This window comes from Alligator sinensis, unplaced genomic scaffold (assembly GCF_000455745.1).
Source record: "Alligator sinensis unplaced genomic scaffold, ASM45574v1 scaffold249_1, whole genome shotgun sequence".
Lineage (NCBI taxonomy): Eukaryota > Metazoa > Chordata > Crocodylia > Alligatoridae > Alligator > Alligator sinensis.
Genome location: NW_005842593.1, coordinates 803,982 through 824,420, shown reverse-complemented (window position 1 = coordinate 824,420; position 20,439 = coordinate 803,982). Strand labels below are relative to the sequence as shown.

At 46.5% G+C, this 20,439-nt stretch overlaps 1 protein-coding gene across 7 annotated transcripts in view; it reads right to left on the bottom strand.

Moving 5' to 3' along the window:
* The window catches only part of PHF20 (PHD finger protein 20), a 204,453-nt gene that overhangs the window by 4,031 nt on the left and 179,983 nt on the right, over positions 1-20,439 (bottom strand). For all 7 annotated transcript variants that reach the window (XM_025214660.1, XM_006032917.3, XM_006032918.3 and 4 more), the window contains one exon: positions 10,906-11,089. In XM_025214660.1, coding sequence (XP_025070445.1) covers positions 10,906-11,089 — 184 coding nt within the window. The remainder of the gene's footprint in view (positions 1-10,905; positions 11,090-20,439) is intronic.

Here is a 20,439-nt window from a genome sequence, read left to right as displayed (position 1 = left end):
GGCGGGCAGGGGGCCGCTTTTCCCCACACTCAGTACCAACTTGTAACCTGCTCCGGAGCTCGCGTGCTGAGCAACCCACAGGTGGCGGTGGCAAACACTGCCCCGAGCGGCAAGCGGTGGGGCCACAGCTGCTGTCACCACAAACAGCCCCAACAGGCGAGCCTGGAGCCAGTGTGGGGCCAGGTTACAAGGTGGTGCTGAGCGCCAGGGTGGGTGGGAAAAGCAGCCCCTCCCTGCCCCGTGGCCGGCGCCTCACACTGCACCTGCTTGCAGCCTGCATGGGGCTGCCTATGCCTGCTCTGGACAGCCCCATGGGGGCTGTGAGCAGCTGCAGCAGGGAGCGCTGGCCAGAGGGGCCGCTTTCCTCCACGCCGGGAAGGAGCAGGGAAGGAGCCCGGGGAAAAGCTGATCATGGCAGGGAAAAGTGGCCCCTCCCCTGCCCCATGGATGGCACTCCCTGCTGCAGACGCTCGCAGCCTGCACGGGGCTGTATGGAGCCGGCACAGGCAGCCCTAGGTGGGCTGTGAGCGGCTGCAGTGCGGTACGCTGGGCATGGGGTGGGGCAGCTCCCCCCCCCACAACAGCACTCAGCTTTTCCTCTTCTGCACTCCTTCCCTGCTCGGGGTCCCCCCTTGCCCTTCTCCACCCCCCTCCCCCCCTTACCTGAGGTTCCTGTGCTGCCAGGGCAGCCACATGCTCCCATGTCAGAAGCTCCAGGCTGGGGCTTCTGGCTGGTGGGGGCAGGGCCCGGTGGGCCCTGCTGTTGTGGGAGCCTGCCAGGCTTCCCCTGGGTCCTACTACCCTTGGTTCCTGTAATTTTTGACAGGAACCAAGGGGAGATAAATATTAATTTTCTACATTTTTAGGGGCCCTGCGGGCCGGATAAAATGTCTGTATTTTGTCCACCCCGATCTAAACTCTCTGTACTATATCCGATCTCTTGTGGGAGAACACTAAGCTTGCATTTTCTCAATCCTGGAACTTTTTACATGCACCCAGATACACAAACAAGGAAACTCTGGCAGATCCATTATATCTTATTGTAGTACACTGCAGTACACCAGCTGCAGCACAGAGTTCCCTGGCTGCAATGAGCAGTTATGGATTTTAGGAGTATCAAGTTCATTTGATACTGCCTCCACTCAACAAAGATACTACTAGTAAAACAACATTACCTTTAAATGAGCCACCCAAATACCCCTGAAAAGCCACCTGCAATACAAAAATAAAACCCCTACTGACTGCACACTTCTGGTTGTCACATCAACCCATGTTGAAACCTCTGTGAAAGGTTATCAAACTATACTTGAAGACAATCTCACTTTGAACGGAATATTCCTCAACCCCATCCCACCACCTTCAAGCCACTTCTAATTTTGCCGAGCTCACCATCAAAAGCAAACTCTCACACTAATGTCAAATGGAACAAGACCCTGATTGAATAAAAAATGCAAACCTTGCCAACACATCTTAACACTGCAAGTAACACCTTCCACAACAGAACCATCAGAATCCATGGTTCCCAAACATTTCTAAGACAAAGTATGATATAATATACCTCATCCAATGCACCAAATAGTTTCATGGATACTACATGAGTGTAACTGAACAACAACTGTAGTCTAAAACTAAAACCCATAAAACAACAATACAGGACAAAAATATCCAATCACTGATGGGAGAATCCTTTATGCAGAACAACTACTCTCTCAGTCCCTATCCTCAAGGGAAACATATGCAATACTTTCAAAAGATGGGCCTGGGAACAATTCATAATTTTATTGGATGCTGAAAGTTACAGACTTACAGATGAATGATTTTACAGCTCATTTAAATTTATACCCCCCTCTACTAACCTATTTCTTCAAAGCCCTTAGCATTTGAATGGTTTTACTCTTTCAAATGATCAAGTATCACTCTCTCAACTGGTCTGTAACTATTTCTGTTAAAGTCAGTTTGCTTTTGAGCCTTACTTCCCACTTCCCTTCTTAAGTAACCACTTTCATTTAATATGATGGGGTTAAACAAAAATAATTTTTCTACCTGGTTTTTAGCTTAAACTGTATTTGCTTCTTTCCCATACCTAAGGAGGGGTGTTTTGTGCTCAAAAGGTTATCTAACATCTCTTCCAGCAATACCACATAACATCCCTAGGATGCAACCTGCAGTCCTCCAAGGAAATGCAAACAATGAATTTACATGGAGGAAATTTCTAACAGCATTGAGATTTGTAAATGTCCCAGCAAACCAACAGACAGTGGTCTTGTGCATCAACACAGGCTGTAGCCAAGTAGGCTTCAGAAAATGGCAGGTGGTAAACAGCCCAGACAGTGAGAATTCGCCAGGGAACTGACCGAGGCTGCATGCTCTCTGTCCACGGTTGTCATGGGAGACTTCAACTACCCTGACATCTCATGAGATGAGCACTCAGTCAAATCCGATCAGGTCTCAAAGCTTCCTTACATGCATGGATGAGCTCTACCTGTCTCAAGAACTTTATGGGCTGACAAGAGGTAAGGCACTTGTGGACCTGGTACTAGCCAAAGGGGATGATCTAATCAGTGACCTAAGAATCAAAAGGAAGTTGGGTGACAGTGACCACAAGTTGATCACTTTCACTATCCTTTGCAAAGCTGGCAAGTCAGCCAGCAATACAGTAGTCCTTGACTTTAGGAAAGTTGACTTTCATAAGCTCAGGAGGCTTGTTCTTGAGGCCCTGAGAGGCCATGATTTCACAGGGAGGGGAGTACATGATAAGTGGTTGCTCCTTAAGGAAGCAAGCCTAGAAGCATAAGGGGAGTCCATCCCAACCCATAGGAAAGGTGGTAAAAGGGCTCAACAACCCCCTTGGCTCAGCAGGGAACTCATGGACCTCGTATGTCTAAAAAGAGAGGCTTATAAAGGACAGAAGACAGGAAACACCACTAGGGAGGAGTATTCTGCACTTGTCCACGCGTTCAGGGAATGAACTAGGAAAGCCAAGGCTGCAACTTAACTCCAACTGGCTACACGAATCAAGGACAATAAAAAGTCCTTCTTCAGATAAGTGGGGAGTCAAACTAAAAATAAGGGCAACACTGGACCCCTGCTAAACCAGCTGGGACAGCTAACTACTGACACCCAGGAAAAAGCCAATCTGCTTAATGATTACTTTGCGTCACTTTTTCACCAACCCAAAGGGACCACCCTGCCTAACATGATGTGAGATGACCAGGATGAGGGTGAATATATGCCCACCATTGGCGTGGATCTTGTGAGGGAGCATCTTGAGAGGCTGGACCCCCACAAATCAGCTGGTCCGGACAGATTGCACCCAAGAGTGCTAAAAGAACTGGCAGGCATCATAGCATGGCCACTGGCAAGGATATTCAAGAACTCATGGTGCTCAGGCAAAGTACCTGAAGATTGGAAGAGGGCCAATATGGTGCCCTCTTCAAGAAAGGGAGGAAAGACGACCTGGGAAACTACAGGCCAATCAGTTTGACCTCAATCCCCGGGAAGATTTTGGAAAAAAATTATCAAAGAAACCATTCTTGACAGGCTAATAGAAGCCAACATTCTGAAGGATAGCCAGCACAGGCTTGTTGCGGGTAGCTCTTGCTGACCAACCTCATTTCCTTCTATGACCAGGTGATAGATCACCTGGACAAAAGGGAAGAGGTTAATATCATAGATTTGGACTTTAAAAAAGCCTTTGACTTGGTGTCCTCTGATGTTCTCATGGACAAACTGGGCAACTGCAGCCTTGACTACTCCACAGTCCGATGGCTGGGGAACTGGCTCTGAGGTCAGACCCAGAGAGTGGTAGTTGATGGAACCAAATCAACACGGCATTCAGTGATTAGTGGTCCCTCCACAAGGCTCCATTCTCGGACCTGTACTCTTTAATGTCTTCATAAATGATCTGGACACTGGTGTCAGAAGCAGACTGGCTAAGTTTGCTGATGACACCAAACTTTGGGGAAGAGTGTCCACACTTGAGGATACGCTGGTGATCCAGGCCAACCTCAATAGGCTTGCAAGGTGGGCAGATGAACAACATCAGGAAAAAAACCCTGAATCACGATTCTCGGACCTGTACTCTTTAATGTCTTCATAAATGATCTGGACACTGGTGTCAGAAGCAGACTGGCTAAGTTTGCTGATGACACCAAACTTTGGGGAAGAGTGTCCACACTTGAGGATACGCTGGTGATCCAGGCCAACCTCAATAGGCTTGCAAGGTGGGCAGATGAACAACATCAGGAAAAAAACCCTGAATCACGCTTATAGGTTTGGCAGTGCTACATTCACTAGCACCATGACCAAAAGAGACTTGGGGGTCATGGTTGACCACAAGATGAACATAAGCCACCAATGCAATACTGCAGCTGGCAAAGCGAATAAAACTCTGGCTTGCATCTACCAATGCATCTTGAGCAAGACCCAGGATGTCATCCTCCCACTGTACTTGGCCCTGGTGAGGCTGTAGCTGGAGTACCGTATCCAATTCTGGGCTCCACATTTTAGGAAGGACGTGGAAAAGCTTGAAAGAGTCCAGAAGAGAGCCATGCCTATGATCAGAGGGCAAGAGAACAAGTCTTATGAAGAGAGGCTGCAAGCTATGGGACTCTTCAGCATGGAGAAGCACAGGCTGATGGGTGACTTGGTGGCAGCCTATACATACATAAGGGGTGTGCATCAGGATCTGGGGGAACACCTGTTCACCAGAGCACCCCAAGGGATGACAAGGTCCAACCATCACAAACTCCTGCAAGACCATTTTAGGCTGGACATAAGAAAAACTTATTTACAGTCCGAACCCCCAAAACCTGGAACAGGCTCCCCTCAGAGATGGTGCAAGCACCTACTCTGGACACTCTTAAGAAACATCTGGATGCTTATCTTGCAGGGATCCTTTGACCCTAGCTGACTTCCTGTCCCTTGGGTAGGGGGCTGGACCCGATGATCTTCTAACCCTAATGTCTATGAAATCTATGCTCCGTGGCTGGAGGCTTTCTGTGAGTGTTCCCCACTCCAGCTGGTCTAATAAAAAATACCACCTCTGTTACGAGTTCCAATTCCTTTTGCCTATAGACCAATATGGCTGCAACCTATATACCTCAAACATGGGAGATATCAAATTTTACTATTTTTTTTAAATTAAATCTTCATAATTTTACAAGAAGGAAGCAAAACTTACCACCTGGAAACCTGAAAGCTGAAACCCTGGCTCCTGCCTGTTGTTCAAGCTAAATTTGTATTTTCAGAGACCTCAGATGCAACTCAACACAAAAGAAATTCCCGCCCAAAAGAGCATTCCATTCCATCTCCCCACTCTCCTGTGAAATATGAAACATCATAACCAGAAGGAAACAACTGTACATCCTGCTTGCCACCAGACAACTTTGAGGTTAAAAGACTGTTCCAACTTTTATCTGAGCCTAATTTGCACAAAATGAACTATTCCAACCAGGAGCTCTAACACCACCTTCAGCTCTCCTGTGAAATATGAATTTTCATTTCCACCTAGGAGAAATTTTACAATCTTTGCATTCTCCTATGCCTCAAGAAGGGTGAGCGTGTCTGAAAGCTTGCAAATAAAGATTTTTTTAAAATAAATATCTAATAAAAGATACCACTTTTGCCATGAGTTCTGATTCCTATTCCAGTAGGGAGGCACACATGGCAATGGCTATGGATGGATAATGGCCTTGAAAGGGGACCTCCTTGTACACATTGCTGAGGCCTTTTCACCTTTGTAAGAAGACACCACAGGGGAGGAGCAGTCCCAACCATGTTTAGGAAACATCTCCCCCAGAATACAGGTTTCCCTTGCTTTATGCTGTACGTGCGTTCCTGGAAAACGGCACATAACTCAAATTCGCGTAAAGGGAACCCAGTTTACAATGTAACAAATATGGATACATTCCAAGACCTCGACTGTATTCACCCCCAGACCCATTTCTACCACTTTTACAAGACAATTTTGGTACTCACCAACAGAAGACAGTACACATAAGCACAGGGTGGTGGTGAATGTTACCACAATGGCAATGGCAACTATAGAAACACATGTTGCAGACAATGAGCAAGGAGCACAGATCCACGCAGGAGACTATATTTTGGTGCATGTCACTCCCACAATGCACTGCACAAGGCAGCTGACTGCAAGCTTCCACCACACCAATCACATGAGTGAATTTACTTCGCATATACTACCTTTTTGGTATAAAAAGGGTCATCGCATAAGAGCAAATTCACACATCCAGAACCTCTTTAAACTGAGGGAAACTTGTATATCCTGTACAGTCAGGTATCAGCTGCAGTCACCTGGTATTAGCAGCAGCCAAAACACCTCTACTCAAGGATAGATATGAGAATATAAGAAATGCCATACTGGGTGAGATCAATGGTTCATGTAGTCTAGTATCCTGTTTTTGACGGTGGCAAATAGTAGATGTTTTAGAGGTAGAGCATATGAACAGGGTGTATCTAGACCTATCTATCCCTCTCATCATACCCCCCTGGCATCCACTACCATTGGGGTTTAGGGATGTCAGAGGATACTGTAACAGGGGCCTTCCCGGGGCCAGTCAGAAGCTGGGCTGCGCACCTGTTTCTGGCCTAACTGCCCGCCTCTCTCTTCTGCCATGCCTTGTTGTTTAATAATTGGTGTCTTAATTAGGTGGGAGGCTGCCCTTTGGCAGCCCTGTTCTCTTGGGCCTATGTATGCAGCTCCAACCACCCCTGCGCTGCATCCCAAGCCCTGCAGATGACACACACACACACGATGTTCCCTCACACCACGACTGGTGCTCCTGGGTCTCACAGGGACTCTCCCTCCCTCCTCCCTGGAGCAGCAGGTCATTGTGCTCAACTTCTAGGTCTTTCTTTCGACCTACACTCGGTCTCCTTGAGGTGGAGGACTTACTGGGGTCAGAACTCACCCTTCACTCTGTAGCTGAGCCCTCCTACTCAGCCTCTGGCCCAAACTACGGCCTCAGGCATCCATGAACATACCCTGGCCTTTTCCCCACACATGGAGTTCTTACTATGCCAACTCTGGAGCCTCTACACCACCCTGGGGTCTTCTCATCCTCCTCACAATCAACTACTCATGGAGCTGGCCCTTGCACTGCCCTTCAGACTTACTCCTAGTTCAGCCCTACTCAACGCACCCCTGGGACTGCCTTTCAGGTCTACTCCCTATTCAGCCCAACTCAGTCCCTCTCACGCACAGCCCTTCAGACCTACCCCCATTCAACCCTACTGTGTGCAGGGCCACCTACATCCCTGCCTTCTCAGGGCCTTCACAAATGCCCTCTCTCTCTCCAGGGCCACACAACTATCCCTGACCAAGAGCCTCTAGGGTCTTCCTCCCCTCAGGTGGCTGTAGCCGTGCCTGGCCCTCATACCCACTGAATCATGGGGGCTAGGGGTTAAGGCACCCCGACCTGCCTTTCACCAGGGTTGTAACTGGCCTGGCATTTCCTGGGGACTCCTGTGCCACCAGGAGCCCCACCAGACCACCCATCCCCAGCAGGATACAGTTTTACATCATGTCCAGGTCCAAGAGCCTCCTGCTCTTACCTTCTGATGTTCCTGCTGCAGTTCAGTCAAGCGATGTTTCCGCCTGGGCTGGCAGCAGCAAACTGCAGCCTTTATATCCCTCGTTCTCAAAATGGCTGTTGCCCTCAGGCACCTCCTAGCTGCCTGACTCTCCCCTTAAAGTGACAGGCACCCAGAGGTACACTGCCATAGATATATCTCTGGCTGTTCAGTGGATGCCCCCCTAGTTCTAGTATTCTGGGACTTGGAGGATAAGAGTTTTCTACTCACTTTATCCACACCGTCAAAACCTGATAGGCCTCTTAACATACTCTTTTAGCTTTCTCCTTTCCAAAGAATCCTAGTCTTTCAACTCTCTCCTAGTACAGCAGCTGCTCCATACCTCTGATCATCTTCACTGCCCACCTTTTCTAATTCTACTACATACTTTTTGAGATGCAAAGACTAGATCTGCACACAGTATTCAAGATGTGGGTGCGCCCTGGATTCGCACAGTGGCATGATGATGTTTTCCATTTTGTTTTCAATTCCCTTCTAAATGGTGCCCACCCAATATTTGACTGGCTTTTTTGGACACTGCTACAAATTAAGTTGATTTTTTTTAGAGAATTATCTACAATGACTCCAAAGCCTTTTTCTTGAGTTGTAAGAGAATTCAGAACCCAGCACTGTGTACATCTAATTGAGGTTATTTTTCCCTATGTACAATACCTTGCACTTGTTGACATAGAAGTTCATCTGTCACAATTTTGCCCAGTGACTCAGCTTTATAAAATCTTTCTGGAGCTCCTCTGTAGCAGCTTGGGATTTGACTACCCAAAATAATTTGGTATCATCTATAAACTTGGAGATTTCACTGTGCACTCCATTTCCATTGGCACAGAGGTTGAACAAAACCAGACACAGCACATATCCTTGCAGGACACCATGGCTGACCTTCCTCTACCCTGAAAAGTGATCATTTAGCCCTACTCTTTGCTTTCTAGCTTTCAATCAACAAACAAAAACCCTTCCTCCCAATCCCATGACAACTGTTTTTTGGTGAGGGACTTTGTCAAAAGCACCGTCTCTGTGCTTGTTAACACCCCAAAGAACTCTTGCAAATTGCTAAAGCAGGACTTCCCTGTACAAAAATCATGGCGACTCCTCCTCAGCACATCATATCTATCCATGTCATTGCTGAATTTATTCTTTATTATATATTCTATCAACTTGCCAGGGATGAAAGCGAGACTCACTGGTCTGTAGTTCCCAGGTTCACCTCCAATTCTTTTTGAAAACAGAAACCAATCTCATTTGGCATCAGGAAGGAATTTTATTCCACAGCCAGACTGGCATGGCCTAAAGGGCCTTTTGCCGTCCCCTGAAGCAGGGACCATAGTCCTCTTCTTTGGAGCTCTTCTACATTGATAGTGCCCTCATTCCCCTGCTTTACCTGTAGCAAGTTAGGGAATTTTGGATGTTTTTGTGCATTGTGCCTGGTAGCTGTTGGTAGGGGGTACCTGGTAGGGGGTTGTCTGTAAAATGTTAAGCATAGATTAGACAAACAACTGTCTAGGACGGCTTTAGATAGAGATGGCACTGCCTTCAGCAAGGGGTTAAAATAGCTGAAATTCTTCACACTGGTGGCTGTGTGGTAGAATTTCTGCTTACCATGTGGGAGAGCTGAGTTCAAGTCCTGGCTGGGTCAAGTAGGGGCGAGTGAAGTGACAAAGGCAGAAATTCTTATTCTTCACAGTAAGGGTGGCCAAAATTTGGAATGGGCTTCCAAGGGAGGTGGTGCTCCTCCCTACATTGGAGGTTTTTAGAAGGCTGGATAGGCATCTGGCTGGGGTCATCTGACCCTGGCACTCTTTCTTGCCTAGGCAGGGGGTCAGACTCGGTGATCTCTTGAGGTCCCTTCTGACCCTAGCATCTATGAATCTATCATTAGAAAGTCTGGGGAAACTTGGTGCCAGTAAGTTTTGGATGGCATGACACACCTTCCTGACAGCTAATTCAGCAATGGACTAATCCAAGCTGAACTGACTGACAACAAACCAGAAGCTATTGGAGGTTGCCAGCTTCCAGACAGTAACTGCCACTTGCTTTTCCATGCTAATGGGCACATACACCCATGTTGCCTCTGGAGCAATGGTCTCAACTCAGCACAGAACTCATTGAACTATTGCCAGCATATATTCTCCTGTTGAGAACACAGTGCACATGAAACCAATTGTTTTTCCTGATGGTCAATTGCAGGAAGCACAGAACAGAAGCCTGGAGATTGAATACCAAAAAGGCTCTGCAGTTTCCACTCGGCAGTTCTATGAAGACGCAGGGGAATTGCGGAAGAATGGGATGTCTGAGATCTCTTCTCACTAACTCGCTAGCTGGGGATGGGCACACCAACATCAGCTCTGGCAAAATTTGAGACTGTTCATTTTAGAAAGGGATGTACATCTAATGTAGACTATATTTGGGAAAGGACATCGTATTCTTCATGCATATTAGTTTCTATCCCTATTTTAAATAAAAATTTCAAATCAGCCTTAATTATAGAGCCACAACCTACACCTTTATAACAGAAATTAACACGTTATATATGTTAAGCCCAAATATCAAGTATACCTCATGAAGGCAACTTGGTTATTTTATCAGAACCAGAGTGGTACTGGTCACTGATGTGGAAAGCCAAAGCAGTACTCACAGTGTGGCCCATCAAATTCCAAACAAAATCTGAAAATTCTGCTAAATACCTTGTCACAAGGACATGAAAGAGGAAGGAATGAACTGGAAGTCATAAGATCCTGATTTTATTCTAAGCTCTTCAACTCATTCACTGTAAAACCTTTGTCAAATTATATAACCTCTATTTTTCAGCATATGCACATATGTACATTTAAACCAGTTTTAACACTGGTGAGGCAGTGTTAAAACTGTTCCAGTTTTGCTATATTTTTATGTTTTCCAGATTGTCTATATTAACTATTAGAGCTTAACATCTGGAATGTTACCCTTTCGAAAGAGCTCCAAGCGTACTGTATCCATACTCTCCGTTTTTTCATTTCTAAAATGTAAGCAGTACTTCTATTTCTTGTAAAATACTCATCCAAAGAATTTAAGCAGCACAGTATAACTGACAAGTATTCAACTCTAAATACAAATATTTCTTTGAATCAATATTTAAACTGGATGAGCTAACTGCAACATTTTCTATAACAAATTAAACTATCATCAAATAACATAATATAATTCACTGTCCAATGATCATACCCAATGCAGAGTCACTCCTAAAACAGAGAAAGAAGAATTCTCATCTCCAGTTACTAAAACAGCAAGTCTAATAAAACAATAAAAAGACACATTATCTACCATCCAGTTCTTTCTCGATGAAATCCATCCTGTGTGTAACTTCATCTTGCAGAGATTCAACATGGGCTAAAAGATTAAGCTGCCACTGTAGATGCGAGCTTACAATTCCTTCCTTGTCTTTTTCCAGCAATTTTCTTTCAACAGCTTCATCCGAAGAGAATTTCTTAGAAACACATTCTCTAACCTACCAAAGGTAAGTAAATTAGTATTTGCTGTAGTGAAATGGAACTATTCAAACTACAGATCCTTATAGTTACTGAAATTAACTATACAATGTTTCTGTTATGTTGTTCCTTGCACTCTTGATTGTTTCTGCATTTATAAATTATTTCACAATAATCCTTGAAATCTAATTGGCTGTCAGATATTACATATATACAAAATACATAATGCACATATGTATGCATAATAAGTGGAACAATGTGTGTGTGTGTGTGTACACACATGTGTAAAATATAATCACTCTGCAAGTATAAAATTCACTATATGCCAGTTGGCTGCTACTAAGAATTTTCATGCCCTTTGTCAGAAATAAAAAGCTGCCTCACCCTCACACTCTTAGGTAAGGTATAAAGCTTCTACCATTTAAATAAGCAAATAAATAAATAAAAAGCAATAAATTCAAACCTGATGTTGCAAGAAAAAAAATGTTTAAACAAAAATTGTTACTTGTTTTTCTTTCTAGGAACAACTTTTTTCTTTCAACATCCCCAGACAAATTTAACATTTTGAAAACAGTAGAGAAACTCCAAAACTATATTAGATTAACAAAATGAATGTTGTATTATTATCATCAAAATACCTAATTAATTTGTACTTGGCATGTATAGGAACTTTGAAGAAAGCTGCTGCAAAGATAAAAACTTCTCTCAAGTAAAACAGACAGCTGTTAACAAACAGCTCAAAACAGGAAAAAAAAATCTACAAATAAGTTTTTTATTCTGTATCTTGATAGGTTCCACAGACTGAGACATTTGGGCCACAGCAAACCATAAGGGAAAATTACTAAGTAGTAAAATTGAGAAATAGGAGAAGAATGGATATGGTTCCCTCTAATCAAAAATATTTACTTATTTGAAGCACCTGTATGGACAAAAAGTTTAAGTTTGCTTTACAAATATGCCTGCGGATGACCAGAAGTCAAGTTTCAAGATTTCTTTTGTGGTGACAAACACCTTCTTCCCTAAGATGCTGTCATGATGCTTACAAATGTGGCTAGGTGTAGGTAAGTGGCAAGCAAACATCTGAGCAACCAGACAGGACAGATTACTAAATTAGACAGACTCAGTAATTTTACAGATATCACTTGACACAAAATGCTATGATACAGCTATTACATCAGCATGGTTCTGTAGTACTAGAAGTATAGCAAAACTGCTGAAGCTTTAACAGTTTCATTCAGTGTTAAATATACATCAATCAGGCTAATGTTTAATGCTAGAATCATGCAGACATAACAGATAGCTGAACCCTCTGAAGGGGCAGGTCCGCCTCCCTCTTGAAAGTGTTTAAGAAGTATGTTTGTCTATATTCTTTGGGAGCAGTTGTTGATTTTGTGCTTGGATGCAAGGACTCTGGTCAATTGTGTGGCTTACTTATTGATCTCTGTGAGGTCATAGAATCATAGAACCATAGAAGTAGGGTCTGAAGGGACCTTGTAGATCTTCAAGTCCAACCCCCTGCCTGGGCAGGAGGGAAACTGGGCTCAAGTGACCCCAGCCAGGTAGGCATTGAGCCGCTTCTTAAAGACCCCCAGGGTAGGAGCCAGCACTACTTCCCTTGGAAGTTGGTTCCAGATCCTAGCCGCCCTAACTGTGAAGTAGTTCTTGCGGATGTCTAATCTAAACCTACTCTCCAACAACTTGTGGCCGTTATTCCTTGTTATCCCGGGGGGCGCTAGGGGAAACAAGGTCTCCCCCAAACCCTTCTGGTCTCCCCTAGTGAGTTTATAGATGGTCACAAGGTCCCCCCTCAGCCTTCTCTTGTGAAGGCTAAACAGGTTCAGGTCCCGTACCCACTCAATATTGTCCACATCCCTCTTGAAGTGCGGTGCCCAGAACTGGACACAGTATTCCAGCTGTGGCTTGACCAGTGTTGCGTAGAGGGGGAGGATCACCTCCTTGGCCCTACCTGAGATGCACCTGTGGATGCACGATAAGGCACGGTTAGCCCTGCCAACCATAACCTCGCATTGTCGGCCAATGTTCATCTTGGAGTCAGTGATGACTCCAAGATCCCTTTCTGCCTCTGTGCTCTCAAGAAGGGAGTTTCCCATCTTATAAGTGTGCTGCCGGTTACTACTGCCCAAGTGTAGCACCCTGCACTTGTCCGTATTAAAACGCATCCTGTTTTTGTTAGCCCACCCTTGCAACCTATCCAGGTCTTTCTGCAGTCTTTCCCTCCCTACTAACGTGCCCACCTCACCCCATATTTTGGTATCATCAGCAAATTTGAACAGGTTGCTTTTCACCCCGTCGTCCAAATCACTGATAAGGAAATTGAACAGTGCGGGCCCAAGGACCGAGCCCTGGGGGACTCCGCTGCCCACTTCCCCCCAGGTCGAATATGACCCGTCCACCACCACCCTCTAAGTACGACCCTTCAGCCAATTAGCAATCCATCTGACTGTGTGGGCATCGATGCCACAGTCGCCTAGTTATTTAATGAGGATGGGGTGGTCAACAGTGTCAAAGACCTTGCTGAAGTCCAGAAAGACTACATCCACAGCAACACCTGCATCCAATGCTTTTGTGACCTGATCGTAAAAGGCAATCAGGTTGGTCTGACATGACCTGCCCCTAATGAAACCGTGCTGGTCCATGTAGTTGAGCTTTCAAGACTGAAGATTGTTTCCTTGCATCTTGGGATTGGGTGACCAGGGCTCTTTGGCCTTTGATCATGCCAAATGTTTGAAGTCTGAGTAGTTAATCCATCCTATTAGAAAGGTACCTGTGATGACCAGTTAAAATATGTATATAAAAAGGTACGTGAAAAAACTAGAGAAGGCTACAAAATTTTTTTAAAGTTTGCAGCACAGTGGACAGGAGTTTGGCAAGAATATGATGCACACTTTTTTCTGTCTGAAGACAAGAAACGGAATGAAAAAAGCAAGGAGAATTAGAGGAAAAGATTTGTAGTCTTCAAGACAAGCTGATGACCTGCAAATAATCAGAAGCAAAAGGGTTCCTAAACATCTGCACCCCGATATCTAAAACAGAATTCCAGAGTGCCTCACTGTGGGCAAGTGTCCAGTTTCCAAGGACTCCCCAAGAGCTGAGCAAATCTCCCACTCTGTGGTTGACTAGGTAGAAGTGGCTAGTAAAACTTATGTGAGGACTTCGATGGACTGATATCACCCTATGACTCCTGCCCCAGACCACCTGGCATTTCCACTTCTCCCACTGCCACCTGTTGCTAGCAACCAGCCCGTAGAATGGATCCATGTAGGCCTTGCCTTGCAGATCAGACTTGTTCCATGTCATGAGCTTGAGCTGCTGATTACGTAGAAAAGGCACTGCCAACAGAAGCTGATGGCCAGCCTGGCTTTGGTCATTTAAGAGACTGAGAAGGGACAACTCATGTGGCAGAAGCTCATGCATTTGCTTGGCACTCATCACTGGGAGTCCCATGGCTATGTCTGCCTCTCTCCAAGCCAGAAGCTACCACCCCGAAGATATGTTGGCTGCAGATCAACATGATGTGCAGATCAGTATGATGTATCCGGGTTGATGAGGGAATGTCTTCAACCTGTGGAGCAACATTTCTGGATAAGGAAGGTGAGCAGTGACTGGTGGGAATGGATCATCATGGACGTGAGCAGTAGAGGATGGCCATGAGCCGTAGAGGATGGCGCCCACATGGTGAGGTGAACCTTCATGGAGATCTGCATTAAGGTGGCCCCCTTCTTTCAACAGCAGACCACAAGGATGAGGAGAATGTCACCACTGCAGTATGGAAACCTTGACATTTACAGTCCATAGCAAAGCACTTTGGTGTTGGCAATTCCATGGTGGGAGAGGCACCTGCAGGAGGTGTGTCTAGCAATCCAATGATGGCCCCAAAAAATCATACAACTTGCCAACACAGGTTTTCCTGAACTACCTTGGGGCCTTAGATGGCATACGCATTGCCATGCTTTCCCCTGTGCATTCTAGTCATGACTTCGTCAAGCCCAAGGGCTTTTTCTTGGTTGTCATACATGCAGTCATAGACCATCACACCCATTTCATGCACATAATGCTAGATGGTTGGGCAAGGTGTGTATCAGGATATTCAGGAGCTCCAACCTCTCAGAACTGAGGAAAGTTTGCCTGTGGCATGCCTGACATCAAGGTGGAGGGAGTGACTGTACTCCTGCTACTAAAAAGAGAGAGTGCTTTCAAGCTACAGTGCTGGCTAATGAAAGCATGGCTCAGCAGCTGCCAAATGGCCATGAAATGTATATTTGTGTACCTCGTGGTTCACTGGAGGTGCTAAAGACACATCTGGATGCCAACAACTGCAACGTGTCTTGTGGTTTCCACTTGAGTTCCGAGCACCATCTGCAAAGCCAAGGGTGAGCCCTCAGCACCCACAGGCACCATACCCACAGTTGTCAAATGGATGCCAATCACCTAGCAGTGTGAGATGTGCTGGAAGACCACTCTACTAGACTCTGGGATGAGGGCTGGTGGAATGGCATGGAGAAAGATCTCCTGTACTGCACAATTAAACATTGTCAATTTAACAAGTGCTTTCTTGTGGTCATTTGCAGCATAGGTGGGAGGTACTGGCCATGATGAACATTAGGAGCAGGCACGAAGCCACTAGCAGATGCTTGTGCCACACTGACTGCAGGAGCTGGGTGGAGACAACAGTGCCTGCCAGCCGGCCTCTGAGGCAAGAGGAGAAAAAAGGGAGAGCTGGGCAAGCCACGCTGGAAGCTGCTTTTTTGGTAACCACCAGCTGCTGAGCCAGCCTCCTGGACATGGGGGATGGGGGGGCGGCGGCGGGACAGGGGACACAGACACGACACAGGGACTGAGAGCTTGGGAAGGGAAAGGCAAATTGTTCCTCCAGAAACTGTTCCCCCGCCAAAGCTTTTCTTTCCTTCAAATGCCTTTGCTTATGGGCAGGCACTCCCATCCTATCCATCCTGTATATGCTGCAACTGAACATCAGAAGGCAGGCAGGTCTTTTATTGAACAGCACAACAGAAAATCCCAAATACCAAAAAAAGTATCAACAGAACCAGAAACCAAACCCACGCTTTTAAAACACACCAAGAAAGCACAGACCCAACAACTTTCCAAGAGCCCAGCATCCATTACTGCTGGCCCATGAAAGCAAGCACAGTACATATTTGGAATGGCCACAGCATACAAGCAGCACATTTCTGGGTGGTGGTAATGCCTGCTGCAGTATGACAGATGCACAGAAAGCAAATATGGTTTTGGACTGCATCAATAGAAGCATTAAGTTCAAGACACAGGAAGTAACAGTGCCACTTTGCATCTTTACCTGGTACTGCATAGGTCTCATCTAGAGTATTTTATTCAGTTTTGGGGCTCCATATTTTAAAAAATGACATGGAAATGTCAGAAAGGGTCCCAAGACAGGTAACAAAAATAATAAAGGCCAGTCATACACGGAGAAGTTTAAGGAGCTAGGTGTGCTCAGCTTACAGAAAAGCGACTAAGAGGGAACATGGCAGCAGTCTTCAAATATTTGAAGGGCTGTCATTAAAAAAGGAAGAACACCTTTTCTCTCGTTTCAGAGCAGGACATGGACCAATGGTTTGAAGTTGTAGAAAAGTAGATTTAGATTGAATATTAGGAAAAACTTCTTCACTGCTAAACAGTGGAGTGGTGAAATAGATTTCTTAAGAAAGTCATGGAATCTCCATTGTTGGTGTTTAAGAGGTTGGATAAACATTGGTAAGGGATAATCTAGCAGTAGCTATGCCTGGAATGCTGTATTAAGATTAAGTTAGGAGCATCCCTCTTCATTTTACACACATACACAGAGATTGCTAGGAGATAATAAGAAGAGCTCAGTTACTTAAAGCAGGTGGAGAATGAAGCAGCTTGACGATGATTGTTATGAAAGAAGATTAAAGGGCAGGCATAAGGTTAAGGAGGTGGGATACAGAAAGGGGTGTTCTGGCTGTCCAGTGAGAGGGTGTGATGTGTGGAGTTATGCTTGCTTATCCCAGGCTGCAGAGCAGAACGGAGATTATTTAGTATTTCCCATGCTTCTGGGCTCTGTTGGTTGTCACATGGGGCAGAGAAAGAATTCCATCCCCCTTCTCCCCTTATTGCTACAGGTGTCAGGGAGGTTTGTATTTTTACCTTCCCCAGAAGCACTGGGTGTTCGTTGCAGCCAAGACTGGGGATTTTGACTGGGGCATGCCAGTGTTCCTGCTGGAATTAAAACCTGGAGGGTTCCTCACTAGAGGATCTTGCCTCTCCACTCAGAGTCACAGTGATTGCCAGATTTGGGAGCAAGAAGGAATTTTATTCCATTGTCAGATAGCTATGAACTGAAAGAAGGGGTGGGGGAAGTATGGCCCTCTTCCTTGGACCTCTCAAGCAAATGTTAACAATCCCTGAAGCAGCATGACACTGAACACCACTGTCCCCTACTTTACCTGTGGCATGTTAGGATTCTATACTTTGCAGTTGCGCAATAGAGCTGATTGCATAATGTTAGTAATAGGGGGCCAATACCAATAGCTGATTCTTAAAGAGATGTATCGGCCAATACCGATCCAATTTCCGATACAGCTATGTGCAGCCGGTAAGTCTGTTGTGGTGTGGGAAGGGGGGAGGGAAGAGGTGTGGGGGTGCAGATCAAGGCCTCTGCAGTGAGGGAGGGAGTGGGGCTGGCACTGCCCAGCTGGGGCAGGGCAGGAAGCTCCCACTGCTGCGCACACCCCAGGAGGGCATGGCGGGGGGACGTGCCCCCAGATCTGCGCAGGGGGGGGAACACTGCTGTGGGCTGGGGCTGCACCTGTGCCAGGCTCTTCCCAGTGCATGGGGGCTGTGCTCGGGGCTGCGGGGCCACACTGCGGGGACTCTTGACATGTGGGGGCTGCACTGGTGCTGGGTGGGGGCTATGGCAAAATCTGGGGTGGCTGCAGCCCACCCCTCCCCCCCTGTAGCCTGCCTCCCACTGCCACCTGCCCTGAGCGCAGCCCCCATGTGCTGGGAAGAGCCTGATGCAGCCCCAGCAGCAGCCCCCCCACCCCAATCCGGGGGGCACATGCCCCCCTCCATGCCCTCCCAGATTGTGTGCAGCAGCAGGAGCCCCCCCGCCCCCCCCATGTCCCCCAGACAAGCTGCGGCTGTCCTGCACCCCACCTTGGTTGGGCAGCACCTGCCCCACTCCCTCAGCACAGGGGATGTTGATCCACACCCCCCCCCCCAACCCTTCCCACCTGCTCCCCTTCCGCCACAACAGACTTACCAGATACATGCAGCTTTCCACGCTGCCGGGCTGTGTTCCTCGCTGCCTCCGCAGTGCGTGCATGCACGGACATTTATCGGTGGAATTATCATCCACATCAGGCCGATTTCCAATACAATCAATTTTCTTTACATCAGTGCCGATCTGATATCAGACCGATGTATTGGTGCACCTCTAATTATATTGCAAGGTGACAAGAAATGCCAAGGTTGCTTTTGGTCTGCAAGATAAGTACAAACCCGAGGCAATTCATGGACTTCCAGTCAACCCTCACAGACTCCATTATTGCCTCTATTGCCCTCTCAGCAATTGCCACATAGCAGACCTGAGCCCATGCATGCTGCCTTGTAAGCCACATGACAGAGCACCATGACTACTTGATCCATTCCTGACCATGGCCATGCAGTGGTGGTGGTACAGTTGCTCTTCCTTGTCACTCCCTGTCCTCTTCAACCCAGGACTGGCTGGTCCCCACCAAAGAGCCCAGCATGTCCCTCTTCGTGCACACACATCTCTTCCTCTGCCTGGGCCCTGGTCTCTGCCTGAGTCCTTGAACTCTTATGTGGTGCTGAGATACTATCACCACCACTTGCAGGTGACTGGCCTGAAAGGACGGCGTAGAGAACAGGAGCCCATTGTTTTGCTTGCTGCTGTCTTGATAGCAATGGAATCAGCCAAAGTCGCAACTTGCAAAGCCATTCAACCAGCAGATAGGCTCATTTAACCTGCTGTCTTTCAAAATGGTAAGTCTGCTTTCCCTTCCACTCCCTTAGCACTTGGGAAAACCGAGGTGAGGGGGGATCTCTCTAGGCAGGCACAGCCCTACATTGCTTGGTTACAGCAAAGGCAATTAGGCCCAGAGTTCCACAGACCTTCTGAGACTGAACTAACTACTTGGGGTAGGGGGAGCATGGTGGTATTGGCAGCGTATGTTGTGCTCTTAAAGATGGTTGTAAATATTAGTTGCTGGTATAATACCTAACAGGCCTTGCCTGTAACTACTGGATACCTTTGCCTTGGCCGATGCAACCCTAATCCAGTTGACCTCATTGTGGAGGCAAGAGCTGTTGGCTGCATGAGGCAACCCAGTGGTCTTTGCTGTAATCTAATCTGGGACCACCACTTCTTATAATAACTCCTGACTCATAGAAAGGGAGGCCATGCTACGATGGCTTTGTAGAATGTAGGGCCCTGCCCTAGAATTTCAGACAATGTCTGATGATGCACCTGACTGGCCACTACCCCTACTTGGAGCAGCTTGACTTGGATGCAATCAAGATAGCCACAGACCTGTCTCTAGCTTAATGGGAAGCCAATCACTGTCACAAGTATCCAAGAAGATGGCAATGAACTGATTAAAATGCATTGCTCAAGAATGCCACACCACAGGTCCAGTTTCACCTTCTTCCTCCTCTCCCCCATCCCCATGCTGACCCCCAGGACTCCAGACCCTGACACTAGTAATAGAGGAAGAGCCCACAACTCCAAGTGGGTGAAAGGTCCAAGGCAACCTTGAATGACCTCCAGGATGGGACACAGAAGAATGGAGGTGCATTTACCTGTTCCATCCCTCCTCTCAACCAACATCTTTATAGATGCTGGAACCTAGAGGCCCTGGTTATCAACTACTAGGTCTGGAGTCAGCAGCAGTTTTGAGGGGGACACTTGCACAACCAGAAGGGATTGCACTGATGATTCAAAAACCATTTCCATTCTTCTCTCTACTGTTTTGTAATAAAGTGCCTTTATCTTTGACTCATGACTTGTTTGTATGGCAGTGAAGGCTACTCAAGCAATTTCCTCAGGAGTGGCAGGGAGCCATGGGGTAGTTACAAGAAAAAAGTCCCAGATGGGGGGTTGGGCAAACTACCATATTCTGTGTGCCTTATCTTGTGGACCAGTTATTGCTGTACAATTGGAGGCTGACTACACAAGATGCAAGTGAGCCATTATCTTATATGCTCTTTGATCACTGATCATTGTCATGTTAGGAGGAATCCACATTACAATGACCAACCATTGCGGACACGATTCCATAAAGTAATGAAGGACATTAATCATCCAACTTAACTGAAGTGCTAACACCCT